The 17078-nt window shown below is 40.6% G+C and overlaps 1 protein-coding gene across 1 annotated transcript in view; it reads right to left on the minus strand.

Moving 5' to 3' along the window:
* Positions 1-17078, minus strand: part of CDKAL1 (CDK5 regulatory subunit associated protein 1 like 1) — a 691294-nt gene that overhangs the window by 172864 nt on the left and 501352 nt on the right. The window contains exon 12 of the mRNA XM_056132368.1: positions 1641-1821. Within this exon, the coding sequence (XP_055988343.1) occupies positions 1641-1821 (181 nt within the window). The remainder of the gene's footprint in view (positions 1-1640; positions 1822-17078) is intronic.

Raw genomic sequence — 17078 nt, forward strand, 5'->3', positions numbered from 1 at the left:
AAAATTTTAAATATTTGTTTTTTTAAAAAAATAATCCACTGCTAAAATAAATTCTGTATCTTACATGCCATCTTGCTTATTCACACATACCCTGGCAGAAAATCAAGTTATTTCTGAGTATTCTCTGTCGTATTTATTCATGAGAGCATTAGAGGAAAACGTAATGACAGGTCATAATTTCTGTCATTAGAAACAAAGTAGAAATATTTCAGTTAAAAAAAATTTTACTTCCTGGGGGCCTGAGAAATAGTATAGGGGTTAAGGCATTGGTCTTGCATGTAACCTACCCCAGTTTGAATCCCTGGCATGGCATGTGGTTCCTGAACTTTGCCAGGAGTGATCCCTGAGAGGGTCTAGCAGTAAGCCCTGAGCACCAGGGGGGTATGGCCCAAAGTCCCTCCCATCCCCCAGCCTCCCAATTCAACTTCTTACTAAGGTTTACTCATGTCTAAACATTTTTAGCTAACCAATCAAGAAATGCAACATTTAGTCCTGATTTCTAGGGCACTCTAGGAAAAGTTTACTGAATCTCACCTTTTTACACATTTACTTTTGTTTCTTTTTCTTCTGATTTTTGGGTCGTACCCGGCAATGCTCAGGGGTTACTCCTACTTTGCACTCAGGAATCATTCCTGGAAATGCGTGGGGAACCATATGGGATGCCGGGGATTGAACCTGGGTTGGCCACATGCAAGGCAGGCACATTGCTGTATTATATATATGAATATGTAGCACTGTCCTCCCGTTGTTCATCAATTTGCTCAAGCGGGCCCAGTAACACCTCCATTGTGAGACTTGTTGTTACTGTGTTTAGCAATTGAATACGTCATGGGTAGCTTGCCAGGCTTTGCTGTGCAGGCGAGATACTCTCGGTAGCTTGCCAAGCTCTCCAAGAGGGGCAGAGGAATCGAACCTGGGCCGACCAGGTCAGCTGTATGCAAGGCAAACGCCTTACCCACTGTGCTATCGCTCCAGCCCCCATCAACTTTTTCACACTTACTTTAAGTCATTTTATTTCAATCTATGAACAAATAAGGATGAAAATGAAACTGCGGTTCCTTTTGAAAGCACCATATACCTGAGGGCAATGATAGACCTATGGTAAAGCACCGAATCTATCCGACATAAAATTAGGAGATGCACAGGACCCTAGCAACTAATTACTAGATGGATCTCTTAAGAGCAGGGTAAATATGAAGTCTCATTTGCTCACAGACAATTAAATGCTGCCTTCTTTTATTTGGGGGGGGGTTGAGAGGGTGCCTCACCTAGTGGTACTTAAGGACCACTCTGGTGGGCTCAGAGGGTCTTATTATGGGGCTCCGGGGATCGAACCCATTGGTTGCATGCAAGGCAAGAGTCCGCCCCACTGGACCATTGCTCCGGCCCCTGAAACACAGCCATATTTAGTAACGTCCAAGGATTTATATTATAAACACAGGTAACTATTTGCTCAGTTTCCCCCAAAGTCATCTGAATTTCATTTCTCAGGAGGAGAAAACGGTGGTAACGTTTACTGTCCCCTCAGCCTGCTGGGGAAACTGCACACACTGCAACTTCGGGTGGAGGTTGTATGACAGAAGAAAACACAGTTGCTGCACTTTTATTTCTATTAGCTACACAAAGAAAAAAAATCTTACCACTTGTGCTGGAACTTGTTCCATTTTTGCAGCGGGAGTTCCTGGTCTCGGGTAAAATTGGTTAATGAAGAGGCTTGGGAATCTGTATTCTTCCACCAGTTTCACTGTTTCTTGAAAATCTTGATCTGTTTCTCCAGGAAAACCGCAGATAATATCTGTAGCAATCGTTATTCCAGGAACTCTACGATAACAAGACAAAAATGTAAAAAGGTCGGCTCTAATACATAATTATTCTATCTCCCTGACATTTTAAAGACCATTACACTTTACAAACTTTTTATTTCAAGGAAAGAGACATTTGGAAATAATTCTAAAGAGCACTAAATATTTTTCAAAGTTTATGGAAACACGAGTTCTCTGTCACCCTGAAGAGCAATTATAAGTTTTAGACGGTTTTTTTTTCCTATTTCTTCTGTATTTTAAAACAGATGACTATTTCTCTTCCTAAATTAATTTATCTTGAAGAAAATATTTACTGATGTTACTGTTGTGGTAAATGTCAATTTAGTTCCTAGAACTAGTCTTGTTTTTTTTTTTCCATCTAAACCTAGTCACTGCAACATGACAATTAACATAACAATATTTTCAATTGCTGTAATTACAAATGCTTACTGTTCTACAGTGCTTATTATATCCACTGGGATATTAGCATTTTCTTTTGACATGCATTTTTTTTCAGGGCGGGGACATACCTGGCTGTGTTCAGGGCTTATTCCTGGTTCTATACTCTGAAACCACTCTTAGCAGTGCTCAGGGGATCATATGGGGCCTGGGGACCAAACTCAGGTTGGTCATGTGCAAGGCAAATGCCTTAACCGCACCCCCCCCACCCTGCCGCCGACCCGCATGTGCTGTACTATTGCTCTGGCCCTCTAACCTTTATTTGAAATATAGTTTTTCCTCCATTGCTACAATGATGCTGATTTATTTTAATGGGGCTCTTGCATTCTAATCTTTCTCATTCGTATACTTCTATTAATTGAAAATCCACATCTTTAAAAACCATTTTGGGCAGAGCAATATTATTATTTTATACTTAGAGGCTGGAGCGATAGCACAGCGGGTAGGGCGTTCGCCTTACACGCGGCCAACATGGCCGACCTGAGTTCGATTCCTCCGCCCCTCTCGGAGAGCCCGGCAAGCTACCGAGAGTATTCGATATGCCAGACACAGTAACAACAAAGTCTCCAATGGAGACGTTACTGGGCCCGCTCGAGCAAATCGACGATCAACGGGAGGGCCTTTACCTTTATACTTAGAGTGTAAAACTCCATCATGGGTTTGCACCATGAGTGCCAAGATCCTGCCCCCATCATCCCAGGGTCGGTCCCTCCTCTCCCTTTGCTGACCCTGCCCCACCTCGGCATCCTCAGACCCACTTCTCTTGGCCATAGCTCAAGACCAGTTTCCACTGGGGACTGCTTAATTAACTAACGATTCTTGCTGTGCTTTAATATTCAAGAGCAAAGAACTAAAAGCTCTTCATCATCACTGGGTTATTGGGTAACGAGCTGCCTTGGTTTTTGACAGGCCCAACACCTTGGAAGTTGATTCGTTACAGTACACTGCCTGCATCAACAAAGGTGCTATAATATCTATTGTCTAATTATAAAATAACAATAAAAGAGTGTCATTAACTATTCAAAACTCTGAAATTACTCTGAATCCACGAATACAACAGGAAAAGCAGCCTTTTTTTTTTTTTTTTTTTTTGCTTTTTGGGGTCATACTCAGTGATGCACAGGGATTACTCCTGCTCTGCTCTCAGGAATTAGTACTGGCGGTGCTCAAGGGACATATGAGATGCTGGGGATTGAACCTGGGTCGGCTGCGTGCAAGGCAAACATCCTACCCGCTGTGCTATTGCTGCAGCCCCAGGAAAAGCAGTCTTAAATGTTTCAAGTCACAGGCTATTCGCATATCCTATTTTTTGATTACCTATTATTTTTAGGAATGAATAATACCGCTGGAGCGATAGCACAGCGGTAGGGCGTTCACCTTACAAGCGGCCAACATGGCCGACCCGAGTTCGATTCCTCCACCCCTCTCGGAGAGCCCGGCAAGCTACCGAGAGTATTCGATATGCCAGACACAGTAACAACAAAGTCTCCAATGGAGACGTTACTGGGCCCGCTCGAGCAAATCGACGATCAACGGGAGGGCCTGAGCTATACCTGAATAATACATTATATCATTAGCATATAAATATGTGTATATTTTGCGACTATGAAAAGCTACAAGTTGCCTGTTACACTCCAGGTCTGATCCCTGATACCACATGATTCACCAAGCATTATTGGGAGGGACCCCTGAGCACAGAGCCAGGAGCAGCCCCAAATGACTCGGGTGTGACCTTAAAATTAAAAAGTCTAATATAAACAGTTTGATTTAAAAATGAAGATAATTTTTCACGACTTTTTGACATTTATGTATTGAGATTATTATCATCATTATAGTTGAGGTAACAACAGTGTTAGTATTTATAGTTTTGATTGCAGCTATTGCATCTAAGTGCCACTAAAGTGCCGATATTTTCTGCCACTCTCCTCCGGGCACTTCCAGTCACCTCGTCATCCCTCCACAAGTACATACTTTAAGCCTGTGAGGGAGGAGAATGACTATTTTTAGATTCTTTTTTCATGTCTATCTGGTTTCACTAGCTATAGGAAGGTAGTTTCCACAAACTAAAAACTTTTGCTGTGATGATAAATAGAAAAGAGAAAAATTAAAGAGTATGCTGGTGGATTGGAGGGATAGTGCAGGGAGTAGGGCACTTGCCTTGCACACACCTGAGCTGGGTTCGATTCCTGGCCCCCCCATATAATTCCCCAAGCCTTCAAGAAGTGAGCCCTGAGTGCAGAGCCAGGAGGAAGCCCTGAGTACTTCTGGGTGTGGCCAAAAAAGTATGCCTGAAAAAAAAATGTTTATTTTTATTAAATTGCTTTCCTTCTTTACAATATCTTGGCATTCATTAAAAAAAAAACTTGCTCTTGGAGTGACCAGTAGTAAGGCCATTTAACACATGTAAAATAGAAAGTGATCAATAACTTTGAAAACCAAAAAAATTTTTACACCTCACAAAAGAAATCTATAACTAACCATTAAAGTAAAATGGATCACAGTAGCAATACAAAGAAAAGCCCATCTCCCCAACAAAGTGAAAAAGAAAATAACACCTTAGAAAGGGCCCCATGAAAAACTACAGAAACATAGACAACTGGCTATTGTCCTGGCTATAAATGGGAGCAAACTTGGCACTTGATTATGGGGTATTCCCACAGGAAAGTACCTGAATGACTCTGTCACCCGCCCCTTAATCTGTAACAGTTGAGGACATTATAACGCCAACACCTGCTTACTTTGGGTATTAAAGGCCACGGTGAAAAAAGAGAGAAAGCATTATAACATAAATTAAGGAAGAGAGTTTCAGTGCATGAATAAATGTGGTAAGCGAAACGGTCACCTGATACGAGGGGAGGATGCTCTGGATCAATGACAAAAGTTATATTAATCTGGGGCATTCCAGTGCAGACTCACCACCAGAGAGTCAGAAACCAGAGCCATCAAGGGGTTATTGGAGCCCTGGTTGTAAACGCAGGGTTTACAATTCTCATCAGGACCACCAGGGACAACTCATGGCAGTTCAGTCTGTGGGGCTTCTCCTTGGCTGGCTACGAAAGCCAAGAGCGCACTCCATGATACTGGTCCTCGGAATGATCTCAATTTTATCAGGAGCAGATTGCAAAAACATGAAAGCATGGGAGCTCCAGATAAGGAGTATCCCCTAATAGTCATCCCATAGCCGTGTGAGCAGACCTGTCCCAAACCTGCCCCGTGACACCGGACTGAGATTGACTGTAATTGTCACGAAGATGATACTCCAAGAAAATTCATCTTTGGCACATTTTTGTCCATATTCACACTTAAACTCATTAAACCTCATCGCATGTGCACTGTAAAATTGTGCTTTAGCTCTTTAATAAACCAACTCTGATTAAAAAAAAAGTATGTTAATCAATATCAAGGCAGATTGATTGCTTTCCAAGTATATATGAATATACACGGATAGCTTATAAAATGTTTTTAAAGACTACACTTCAATGCTAATGAAGGTAATCTATACATTAATTTTATATATGCAAATGGTGCTACTTATGCTTTTGAAAGTAATTTGGTTCCTTAGATGAACCAACTAAAATCTCCTATTTTACACCATGCATTCACCTAGCAAGAATTCTCTTCAGAACGTGAGAAAAACTAAAGAAGTTCTTTCTAGTATATGATTTAAATGCCTATGAGGAAGTTATAAGACATAAAATAAACACTAATCCGAATTTTTAAGATGCTAATTCTGAGTAAATGTTGTTTTTGAGAAGCTATGGATTTTCAAAATACTAGTTTTTAAAAAAATGATAATTGCTTATATATATTTATTGAAATTTGTGGGCCTAATATGTACTACTATGAGTTTATAATTATAAGACCTTATGTGAAGCTACTATTTGATGGTAATTTTGGAGAATAATCCTGAAAGAAAATTAAAACATTGAATGTTTAAATAACAGAATTTGATCCATGATTTATTCTGACATAACAAGCTATTTGCTGGTAAATGGGTTCACAAAATAACTTAAAAATAAAAATTTCTGAAAGCTTATAATTGTGCATCTACTTTAGCAGAAGTAGTGTGTGATCAGTTATGAAAATCCATAAAGGACTTATGAGAAAAGCGAAACCAAATAAACAAAAATAATAAATTTGAGAAGTTTAAGACTATTCTCTAGAAAGAGAATTAAAGTTTTTCCTAAAATGCACTGAAAGAGATGTTTTATTTTGCTTTTTTGGCGGGGAGACCACAGGCAACAATGCTCAGGGCTTACTCCTGGATCTGGTCTCAGGGACCACTCCAAGCGGTGCTTGGTAACTCCTAGTAGTGCTGGGGATCAAAGGTGGGTCAAGCATGAGCAAGGAAGCACCCTACAGGGAGTATTATCACTCTGGCCCCAGAATTTGCTGAAAGAAATGAATGGATAAATTTTTTTTGGCCCTCCCGTTGATCATCGATTTGCTTGAGCGGGCCCAGTAACGTCTCCATTGGAGACTTTGTTGTTACTGTGTTTGGCATATCGAATACGGGGAGCTTGCCAGGCTCTGCCCTGTGGGCGAGATACTCTTGGCAGCTTGCCAGGCTCTCCGAGAGGGGCGGAGGAATCGAACTCGGGTCGGCCATGTTGGCTGCGTGCAAGGCAAACGCCCTACTGCTGTGCTATCACTCCAGCCACTGTGCTATCGCTCCAGGATAAATAAGGAGGAAAATACACTTTCCCCCCTGGGTTGGAAAGTTTTATATTTTTAAGATGATATCTCCAAATTGATAGTGAATGCAACCACTGTCAAAATATCGGCATTTCCCCCTGACAGATCTGGACAAGCTGATTCTAACATTTATATGGAAACACCAAGGACTTAAAATAAATAACTTTAAAAAATAAAAATATTAGTGGAATGGATCAATCTGATTTAAGGACTTATTACAGTAATGGAGACAATATGGAATTAATACGAAGACAGACAAATGGGACAAAGCAAGGAGCCCCCAAAAATACACTTATGGTTAATTAATTCTTGACAAAACTACCAATGCAATTCAACGAGCGAAAGGAAGTCATCCTTTCAATGATGTGAGTCGCTGGCTAACATACACAGGATGAAAAGTCAAACAGCACTCAACACATCACTATCTCCTTACTTTATAAACAAAAGCACTTCAGTACAAATCACATATTCGGATTTAGTAACTAGAATGATCAGACATCTAGAAGAAAATATGGGTGATCTCAGTAATTTTTGATTACTTAGATATCTTTAATCTTTGATTACTTAGATCTCCCAAGTAATCTTTGTCAAGTTAGACACTTAGCTATGACACCAACATCAAAATTACAATCTACCAAAAAAAAAAAGGAGATAACTTCATAAATTGAACTCACTAAAAAGAAGCTATTAAGGAAATGAAAAGACAAGAGATAGATTGGGAGAAAATATTTGAAAATCAGATATCTAATAAAAAAAAGATTTATCACTCTTATGGAAGTGAAGGCAAGCAACATAGTTGTACAATGGGCAAAGGATCCTAATCAGTACTTTATTACAGAAGTTATATGAATAGTCAATCACTGTATCACTGTCACCCTGTTGTTCATCGATTTCCTTGAGCAGGTACCAGTAACATCTCCATTCGTCCTAGCCCTGAGATTTTAGCAAGTGTCACAATGGAGGCTCTTTCAAGGTCAGGGGAATGACACGCATCATTGTTACTGATTTTGGCATATCGAATACGCCACGGGGAGTTTGCCAGACTCTGCTGTGCGGGCAGGATATTCTCAGTAGCTATGAATAGTCAATACATGCATAAAATACTGCTTGAACATTATTAGTAGGTAGGGAAAGGCAGGTAAAAATCATACAAGAGACTACATATTCAGTAAAATAATTATAATGAGGGGGAGTCTGAAAAATAATAGATGATGTGGACAAAGAAAAACTGAAATGTTTATTCATGTTTGTAGGACTTAAAAGTGGCACAGTTACTTTGGAAAAAAGTTTGGCAATTCCTTAAAAAGCTGAACAACAAATCTACTGGGCCTCTAAGAGAATCTACTCCAAATTAGCTCTCCAAGAAAAATGAAAACATATGTACATACGAAGACCTGTATGTGGATTTTTATAGCAGCATTCTTTTTAACAGCTCCAAAGTTGGAACAGCCCAACTGTCTATCAACAGGGGGAGAAACAAAATGTGGCACACCTATACAACAGAAATTACTTAGAAATCAAAGAACGACATGATGCAAACACCAACATGGATGAATCTTTGAAACACATTCTTAAGTTAAAAAAACAAAAAACAAAATACAAAGGATTTTTTTTAATCATTTGATTTCCAGTTAGATGAAATTTCAAGAAGCAAAAATATAAAGACAGGAAAACAAATCAGTTGCTTAGGGCTGGGGTTGGCATTGGGAGAAGGAATTGATTCCAAACAGGCACGAGAAGCTTTTGCTGTAACTACAGCAGACTAAAACTAGGTTGTAATGAAGTTGTATAATGCTGAAACTCTTCAAACTACACCCTAGTTTAGGATGGATGCAGACTGTCGAGTATCCAAAACACACCTACAGTTGGTCTCCACAACACACTCTTCTACAACCACCTGTGAGTTGGACTTTCAACAGGTGCAGTTTAAGAATGAAATCTGGCCATTAGGGGAAGAAGGAAAATATCACGCAAAGCAAGATCTAGGGTGAAAGACAACTGTGGAACATGGCATCACTGGGACTAGAAGGAAATCATGAACCCCCATGTGGAGTACCTGGCCTGGGGTCATTCTGTCAATATCTGAAATAAGAGGATATAAAAAGAAACAATCCAGTACACTGAGGACATTTCAGAATCTTTTTGTAACTTCAAGTAACTTTTGGAAAAAATTCTCAAAGAATCTGAGCTAAACACAGTAAAATGGGGAAACACTGAGGTAAGGGTTAAAAAATCCAAGAGGAATCACTAAGATGAGGGACTGGGATTGAGATCCTGGTTTTCATCCTCAAGAAAACACACACACAAACACACACACACACACACACACACACAGAGGAGTGGTCTGTTTGTCATTCTCCAATATTTTAATATGGATATCTGGGGAAAAATCCTTGTATAACTAACTATGAGACTCTGCTACTGATAGCTATGTGCTCTTGGACAAATTATTAAGATTTCATATCCTTCTGTTTCTTTTCCTATGAAACAAAGACAGTAAAAATACTCAAAGAATCAACCAATCCATGTCCAAATCGTCTTGCACATGTAGAGTTCCTGCAATACAGGGCCACTGTAAGTCTGTTGGAGAGACAACTTTATGACACAATACTAATTTCTGGGCAATGTGTTAAAACTACAGTTTAATACAGCTCCCAACAAGGTTGATTCTATTTTAATTTCTGTGACCATGGGGGAAAATGTCTGTAGGGAAATAAGTCAAAGAAGTGGAGTAAAACTGCTCAGGGTCACAGAAGTTAAATGGTCAAGATGAATCTCATCAGATCCTTTTAAAACCATGACCCAAAGGCAACTTTATTTTTGGGGAGACAGAGGGGGGTTGGGGGTGTCATACCCAGAGATGATCAGAGGTTACTCCTGGCTCTGCACTCAGGAATCCTTTTTGGCGATGCTTGGGAGACAATATGGGATGCTGAGGATGGAACCTGGGTCAGCTGTGTGCAAGCTGTACTATCATTCCAGCCCTGACCCAAGGTCGTCATATTGCTCATATAAGTCCCATTGGGTGTTCCATCATACGTTTACACACACACTCACATACACTCACTCACACACACACACTTTCTAATAATAATATCTGTACCACAATTTTGTATCAGAGATAAATATCTGGTTGCTTCATTGGAATTACCTTAGAAAGAGAGGGTAATGATGGGCTGAGGAGAATAAATGATGTTGCTGAGGTTACTAGGTTTCTTTTTTTTTTTTTTTTGCTTTTTTTGGGGTCACACCCGGCGATGCTCAGGGGTTACTCCTGGCTCATGCACTCAGGAATTGCTCCTGGTGGTGTTCAGGGGACCATATGGGATGCTGGGAATTGAACCTGTGTGGGCCATGTTGGCTGCGTGCAAGGCAAACGCCTTACCCGCTGTGCTATCGCTCCAGCCCTGGTTACTAGGTTTCTGCTGTCAAAATCAAAACTCAAACCCAACCACTCATTCCCATCAGGATTCCTTCTGCTCATCTATTGGGCAAACACAGAGGCAATTAAAACTTCAGTTGGTTACCTGCATATTTTTATCTTTCTTAAGGCATGCTGTTCTTGTGCCTAACATTATCCTCCTTCCCCAAGAACTAGGTGGATGTAATTATTCCTATTTACAAATGGCTCCAAGAGAGAAAGCAGCCCAAAGAAGCCAGATTTTAACATTCCAACAGACTCAAGTCCCCATGTGCTATGGCTGGCTTCTTTATGCTCTGAGTCTAAGGTACCCCTTCTACATGAGGGAGGTAACAGCACATTCTTTCCTGGACCACAGGAAAAGAGCTGAGTGAAGGATGAACATTTTACATTTACATAAGCAGCAGGCACAAAGGTAGGTACTCAACTACCACCAACATGTTGCTATGTTCCTGAAGACCGGGGCTGAAATAAAGAAAATTTCACCAATTTTGCCTCCTCAGTCTGGACTCCTTCCCATTCAGAGCACTGAGGATCCCTATTTCCCCTCACAGTTCTTTTGCAACTGCTGCTGATGGAAAATGACAAAAGAAATCTATAATCTGCATGGAAAAGTGGACTTTGCATGACATGATCAGAGTGATGCTGAGTGACGTCCAAAAAGAATGCAAAGACACTAACATCTGGTCAAATGTGTGTCAAGTCCAAGAAAACCCACGCAGCTCTAGATACTAATAATATTGCTCCAGGGTGACCTGACAAAGGTCCTAAAATATGTTGCAATAAACTTATGGAAGCAATTGCTTTATTTCTGGAGATCAAATGATGGTAAGAGCGATTATGCAAATAAGAACTGGCCATTGCAAATTAAAAAAAATAAAACTAGTGGAATAAATAGCAAAGCATAAAACAAAATAAAAAATTTGTTATTATGTAGGAATTGGCTGAGAGAACAGCTCCATACGTGCTTTTTTCTCTTTGGTAACTAACATTTCAAGAAGTGAATAAGAAATGGCTGTCTGAATCTACTTCCTGTCTGTCAGTCCATCTGTCTGTCCGTTTGTCCGTCCGTCTGTCCATCCATCCATCCATCCATCCATCCATCCATCCATCCATCCATCCATCCTTTCACCCATGCATGCATTCCTTTATCCCTCCACTTGCCTATGGCATTTGCTGTTTAAGCACTGATAATCACTTTCTCACTGCAGACTCATACCCACAGCACACATTTTATCCACTCCTGAATGTGTCTGCAATCAAAGGAACACAACAGAAGAAGTGACAATACCACCATAGTCCTTCCTTTATCATTCTACAGTTTCTTCCCGTGGACACTGTGGACTCACTAAAATCGCGTGCCAAATAATACGTACATCTTTTAGAGGGAAATGACCACAGTTTTTCTTTTCTTAAAGATTTCTGTGACCTGATTAGGATTTGGAAACATTTCTGTGAGATCTTGAGGATAAACCAAAAGCAGTAAGAGAAACGAGTAACGGGCAAGCTTGGAGTGAATGGCAATCTGCATCTGACTTCTCCCCTCAAACAGGGAAGGTGCAGTCCATCTACTAACTGGAAATTAAACCATCATCTTTGGAGGGGTAGACTTAGTTGAAGCCAGAAGTCAAGTCACCGGATACTGCTATTCTGTTTTGCTCTTTAGAAAAAATCCAACTCCAAAATGCACAGGTAGTATCTGTTTCATCGTTGCACCTAATAGAAAGTCAGTATTAAATTCCCACGCTTTGGACAATCAACATTGATATTCCTGCTGCTGTCTCTCAGGCCACATGTATATGGGAACTCTGGGCTAGACAGCTACAAAGCTCGCTGGGTCCTTTGTTAGCAAGTTTCCTGTTGGATCCTGAGAAAAGAAGTATAGAGGATGATCAGAAGGTGGGAGCAGGAAGCAATCCGTTTCTGGAAGCGGTCACTTCCCCCTTCGGAGGCAACAGCCCTTCACTTTGTTCTGGGTGCCAGTAATGGGACCTTTTCCCTTCTGCCACCTCACTCCTGGGGGCAGGAACTGCTTTCAGGAGTTATTACTCATGGTTATCTCATCTCCCGATCTTTGCTTTTCCAGCCTTCCCACATGTGTGTATTAAATGTCTCAGATTAACTGTCCTCTGGTACAAATACCTACTTTAGCTTCTCTTCCTAACAGGACCCTGATCAAAACAAACTCACAAATGTCCATATTCTAGTACCTTAATGAGGTGACATTTACACAGACCACTCAGAATATAAATGTATTCCTATAAACGAATGGCTGTGATCTTTTTCAAAGTAGACCACATAAAATAGCTGACCTTTAGAAAGCAGTTTAAGTCTACTTGCTTGAAGAAATTGTTTTAAATATTAGCCAAAGTCTACATGCTAACATACAGTTCACATATTAATTAAGAGATAGTTATAATCAAAGATTGTCAAGGCCTTTTGGAAAACTTTAGCATCAATTATTTTTTTATTATGCCCTCTTTAAAAATAACAAAACTACTTTTAATAAGCTAAAAAAAAAAAACCCAGATGGCATGTTTAAATTTGCTGCAATTTTACTTTCCTGAAGTAAAAAAAAAAAAGGTCATGTGCATAAGACGAAAAGAGGAAATAGCATATGAAGAAAGTGACAGATGATCTACAAATTTCTGGATATCCTGAGAAGCCAGAATTTAAAGTGGTAAAACCTTAAATAATCATAAAATATTTGTGGTAAAAACGGAGCAAGCATATGGGTGAAGTGTTTCTGAAACCCAGAAAGAAAAGGGGTCTCAAAAAGTTTAAAATCAGAGGTGGAAGCCAAAGCCAATGAGAATGACCCCAAAAAATTTAGTGTCACCCATTACATGTCTAGCCCCAACAGGGATCTAGAATACATAGTTTGGCTTCGAGCAAAAACTCAAGTGAGTCATCACTGTTAACTAAAAATTAAATAAATACAGTGAGAAGTTCTTTATCCTGTAACACTAGGCTGGCATTCCACAGCAAATATTTTGGAATAAGCACAAAGCCTTACATAAGACCAAAGATATTGCTTTAAAAATTAAAAGTAAGCATACGGGATAATATTATTACAATATTTTAAAGGAACAATATTACATTTCACAGAAATCATACAAGTCTGTTATTAAAATCATTTGATGATATTGCCAGTTAAAGTGAAGGTATTTACTATCTAGGCTACTGTTAACACAATTCTTATATGAGTTTTTCTGTTTCTATGGTAACGTGAATTATAAGGTTCAATGAAGCCAGATTCAGTAATGTGTATTTTTCTGTTATTCAAGGTGAAAAGGAAATGAAACATTTCTAACATTCATAAACTGCACTGAATGTCTGAATTCCATTTAGAGATAAGACGATAATTACTAAAGTAATTAGAATTCTTCCTGGATGGAATTATTTTGCACACAGTGGAAATTTAGATTTGGGAATGAAAGCAGGGGCCAGAGTATATTCAGCATCAGTAATTAATTACAACCCAAACCAATATGTTCCCCTTCTACCTCGAAACAGCCCATACCTTCCGCGTCTGCTCTGACTGCATAAGAAAGAAGACAGCTCCCCCGCCCCCAGCGCTTAAGTCAGAAAGATAAAGTGGGTGAAATCATTTTATTCAAGAGAAAATCCAATTACAGAAATAATCAACTTTTCCCTCCTGCTTTATTATTTTTTTTTTTCATATTTGAAAGGGCATTCACATTAGCAGAACCAATTAAATGAATATCAGGACAGGGCAAAAAAAAAAACCCATAAAGTTGGGTGAGCTTTTTAAATCTTTTAAAATGAAACTTAGTGGGGGGAAAAAAATCTCCCTATTGAAATTTTAGAGACTCAAACCCATGTTATATCATTCTTTGATGGGGAAGCTTTGCCAGAAGTTGACTAAATATCTGGTCATAGGAAGGCTAGCTTATAAAAGCACATCTTAGAAATTCAGCTGGCTCTAAATGGCCAATCCATCATAAATAAGAAGTCAGGCATATCCTCACTTTCGATCAAATGGCACACATGTGGGGTGGGAGAGATACTGAGGGGGTCATGGTGGCGCCTACATGAAGCTGACCCAGTTCCACTGACCAGCACATCATATGACCTCCCTACCCCTGCTGACCCCAACACAATCCAAAGTGATCCCTAAGAGCCAGAAGTGAGTTCTGAGTATATCTTTGACTCTCTCTCTCTCTTTCTCTCTCTCACACACACACATACATACACACAACACAACACACAATCGAAAAGAAAAGAAAAATAACAAGGAATGGCATTTGGATTTTACATTTCAAGTGATTGGCTATTCTAAAATATAACATGTAGTTGAATCTAACCACAAGTGTGTGTGGGGCTGAGGGTAGGAAAGATAGTGAAGGGACCAGTATGACAATAATAGCTGGGAATGATCACGCTGGACAAGATCTGAGGGTTAAAAGTTAAAGGGATATTCTTGATAACCTTTCAGTATCAATACTGCAAATCACAATGCCCAAAAGGGGCGGGGGGGGGGGGAGAGTGGAAGAGAGAGAGTACCTGCCTAGAGGTGGGTAGGGGGTGGGGGGGTGATGGGAGGGAACCTGGGGACACTGGTGCTGGGAAACACACACTAGTGGAGGGATTGGTGTTGGAATACTACATGACTGAAATCTAATGAACAGTTTTGTAAGGGTCTATGTCACAGTGATTCAATGAAAAAGTGGAAAAAAAAAGAAATTTCTGTAATCTTAGAGCTGCTTCCTTTTCCAATCTCTCTCTCTCTCTCTCTCTCTCTCTCTATATATATATATATATATATACCACCATAAAAACCAGCTCCCGGAAGAGAACAGTGCAGTCTCCTGCCCCCGCGCCTGACTGTCCTCACTCGCCGGGACCCACTGGAGGGGAGCGGGTTGAGCTTTCCTCCCTGCCCCGACCAGGGCTCCGGCAGCCAAAGACCTCCAGGACCAGCCACCACCATGCTGAGACCACTCTCCGCACACACGAAGGTACTCGCAGAGGGACAAAGTCATGTGGGTTCAGGGCCGAGATCTCCAAGCCTACTCGGATTGGGGCCGAGCATCCTCCACCCAGATCCTCCAAATTCCAGTAGGCGGGGGTCACACCCACCAACTGGCCCCCTGGGGGGCCAGTGTAATCCCATCAATGGCCAAGACTCAGAGACTATAAAAACCAGCTCCCGGAACCGCGCGGCCGCGAATGACATCTTATTACCTCACTCCTACTTTGGACAAACTGGCAGGCTATCGAATGTAGCCTGCCCACAGGGCAGAGTCTGGCAAACTCCCCTTGGCGTTCCCAATATGCCAAATACCAGTAACAATGATGGTTCTCATTCTCCTAAAGAGCCTTGAATATAATCTCAGGGCTAGGATGAAGGAGACGTTACTGGGGCCTGCTCGAGGCAATCGACGAATAACAGGATGATTTGTGATTGTGATATATATATATATATATATATATATATACCATAGCTTCTTTATTCATTCGTTTATAGATTGGTGTTTGGGTTGCTTCCATACTTGGCTCTTTATTATATTTAGTGCAGCAGTGAAAATAGGTGTGTGTAAATTATTTCCAATTAATATTTTTGGTTGGGTGATAAAACTTATATAAATAAAAAAAATAAAAGATCACCAAAAAAGGAAAAAAATAAAACATGCAGTGTCATGGACTGCTGAGAATAAAATATATACAGAGAGAGAACATGGTAGCATATAAGGCTCAGATCAAATCTCCGAAGTGATCGATCACAATTGCTTTCTTCATTCCTCATTGGCTGAATTTTTGCTTTGCTTTGATTCAACTCCGTTTCTCCAAAGAAGCTGACTGCGGGTTGGCCAGCTCTGTTGCGGGTGCTAAATTCAGTCCTAGCTGGCTTGTGGGCAGTGGGGCTTTGTCAGAACACCGCCAGGCTCCTTTCTTTATAATTGCTGAAGACTACTTCGGGTGCAGGAGCAGAGCTGAGGTCACTGTGAGCACCACGGCAGAGTTTGGAAGACTCACAAAGTTCAATCATATTTATTCTCTGCAGCAATTCTAACCAACCAGAGATGAGACCAAGCTTCCCTAAGTACCTCCAGGAGCACTCTGGGTGAGTCTGCGGGGTCAGTGGGCACAGAATACTCCCCAGTCCTCGTCCTCTGTTCTCACCATCATGGAATTCTTGCTGATACATTTATACCAAAATATTTCCTCTCCAAGGCAATCCCGGTCCACAGTCTATTCACAATTTTTGTTGCTATTTCTTCCCTCCTTCAACTTTCCTAGTGTTCTCTCCACTTCTCAGCTCCTACATGTACCTGCTGACCCCATCTGGCCCTCTTTGGGCCTGGATGGTACCATCTTCATACTCTTCTTTTTTTTTTTTTTTTTTTTTTGCTTTTTGGGTCACACCCAGCGATGCTCAGGGGTTACTCCTGGCTCTGCACTCAGGAATTACTCCTGATGGTGCTCAGGAGACCATAAGGGATGCCAGGGGATCGAACCTGGGTCGGACACGTGCAAGGCAAATGTCCTACCTGCTGTACTATCACTCTGGCCCATTTTCATATTCTGATATTCTTCTATTTTCATACTCATGAGCACTGAGGCAGCAGTCTGAAACACAGGTTCCGCACCATAAAGGTGTTCATTAAATTAAAGGTGATGAGCAAAAGAGAACAAGGAAAAAGACAGACAATGACTAAAGGGCTTCAATCAGGGCA

This window comes from Sorex fumeus, unplaced genomic scaffold (genome assembly GCF_029834395.1).
Source record: "Sorex fumeus unplaced genomic scaffold, SorFum_2.1 ptg000094l, whole genome shotgun sequence".
Classification (NCBI taxonomy): domain Eukaryota; kingdom Metazoa; phylum Chordata; class Mammalia; order Eulipotyphla; family Soricidae; genus Sorex; species Sorex fumeus.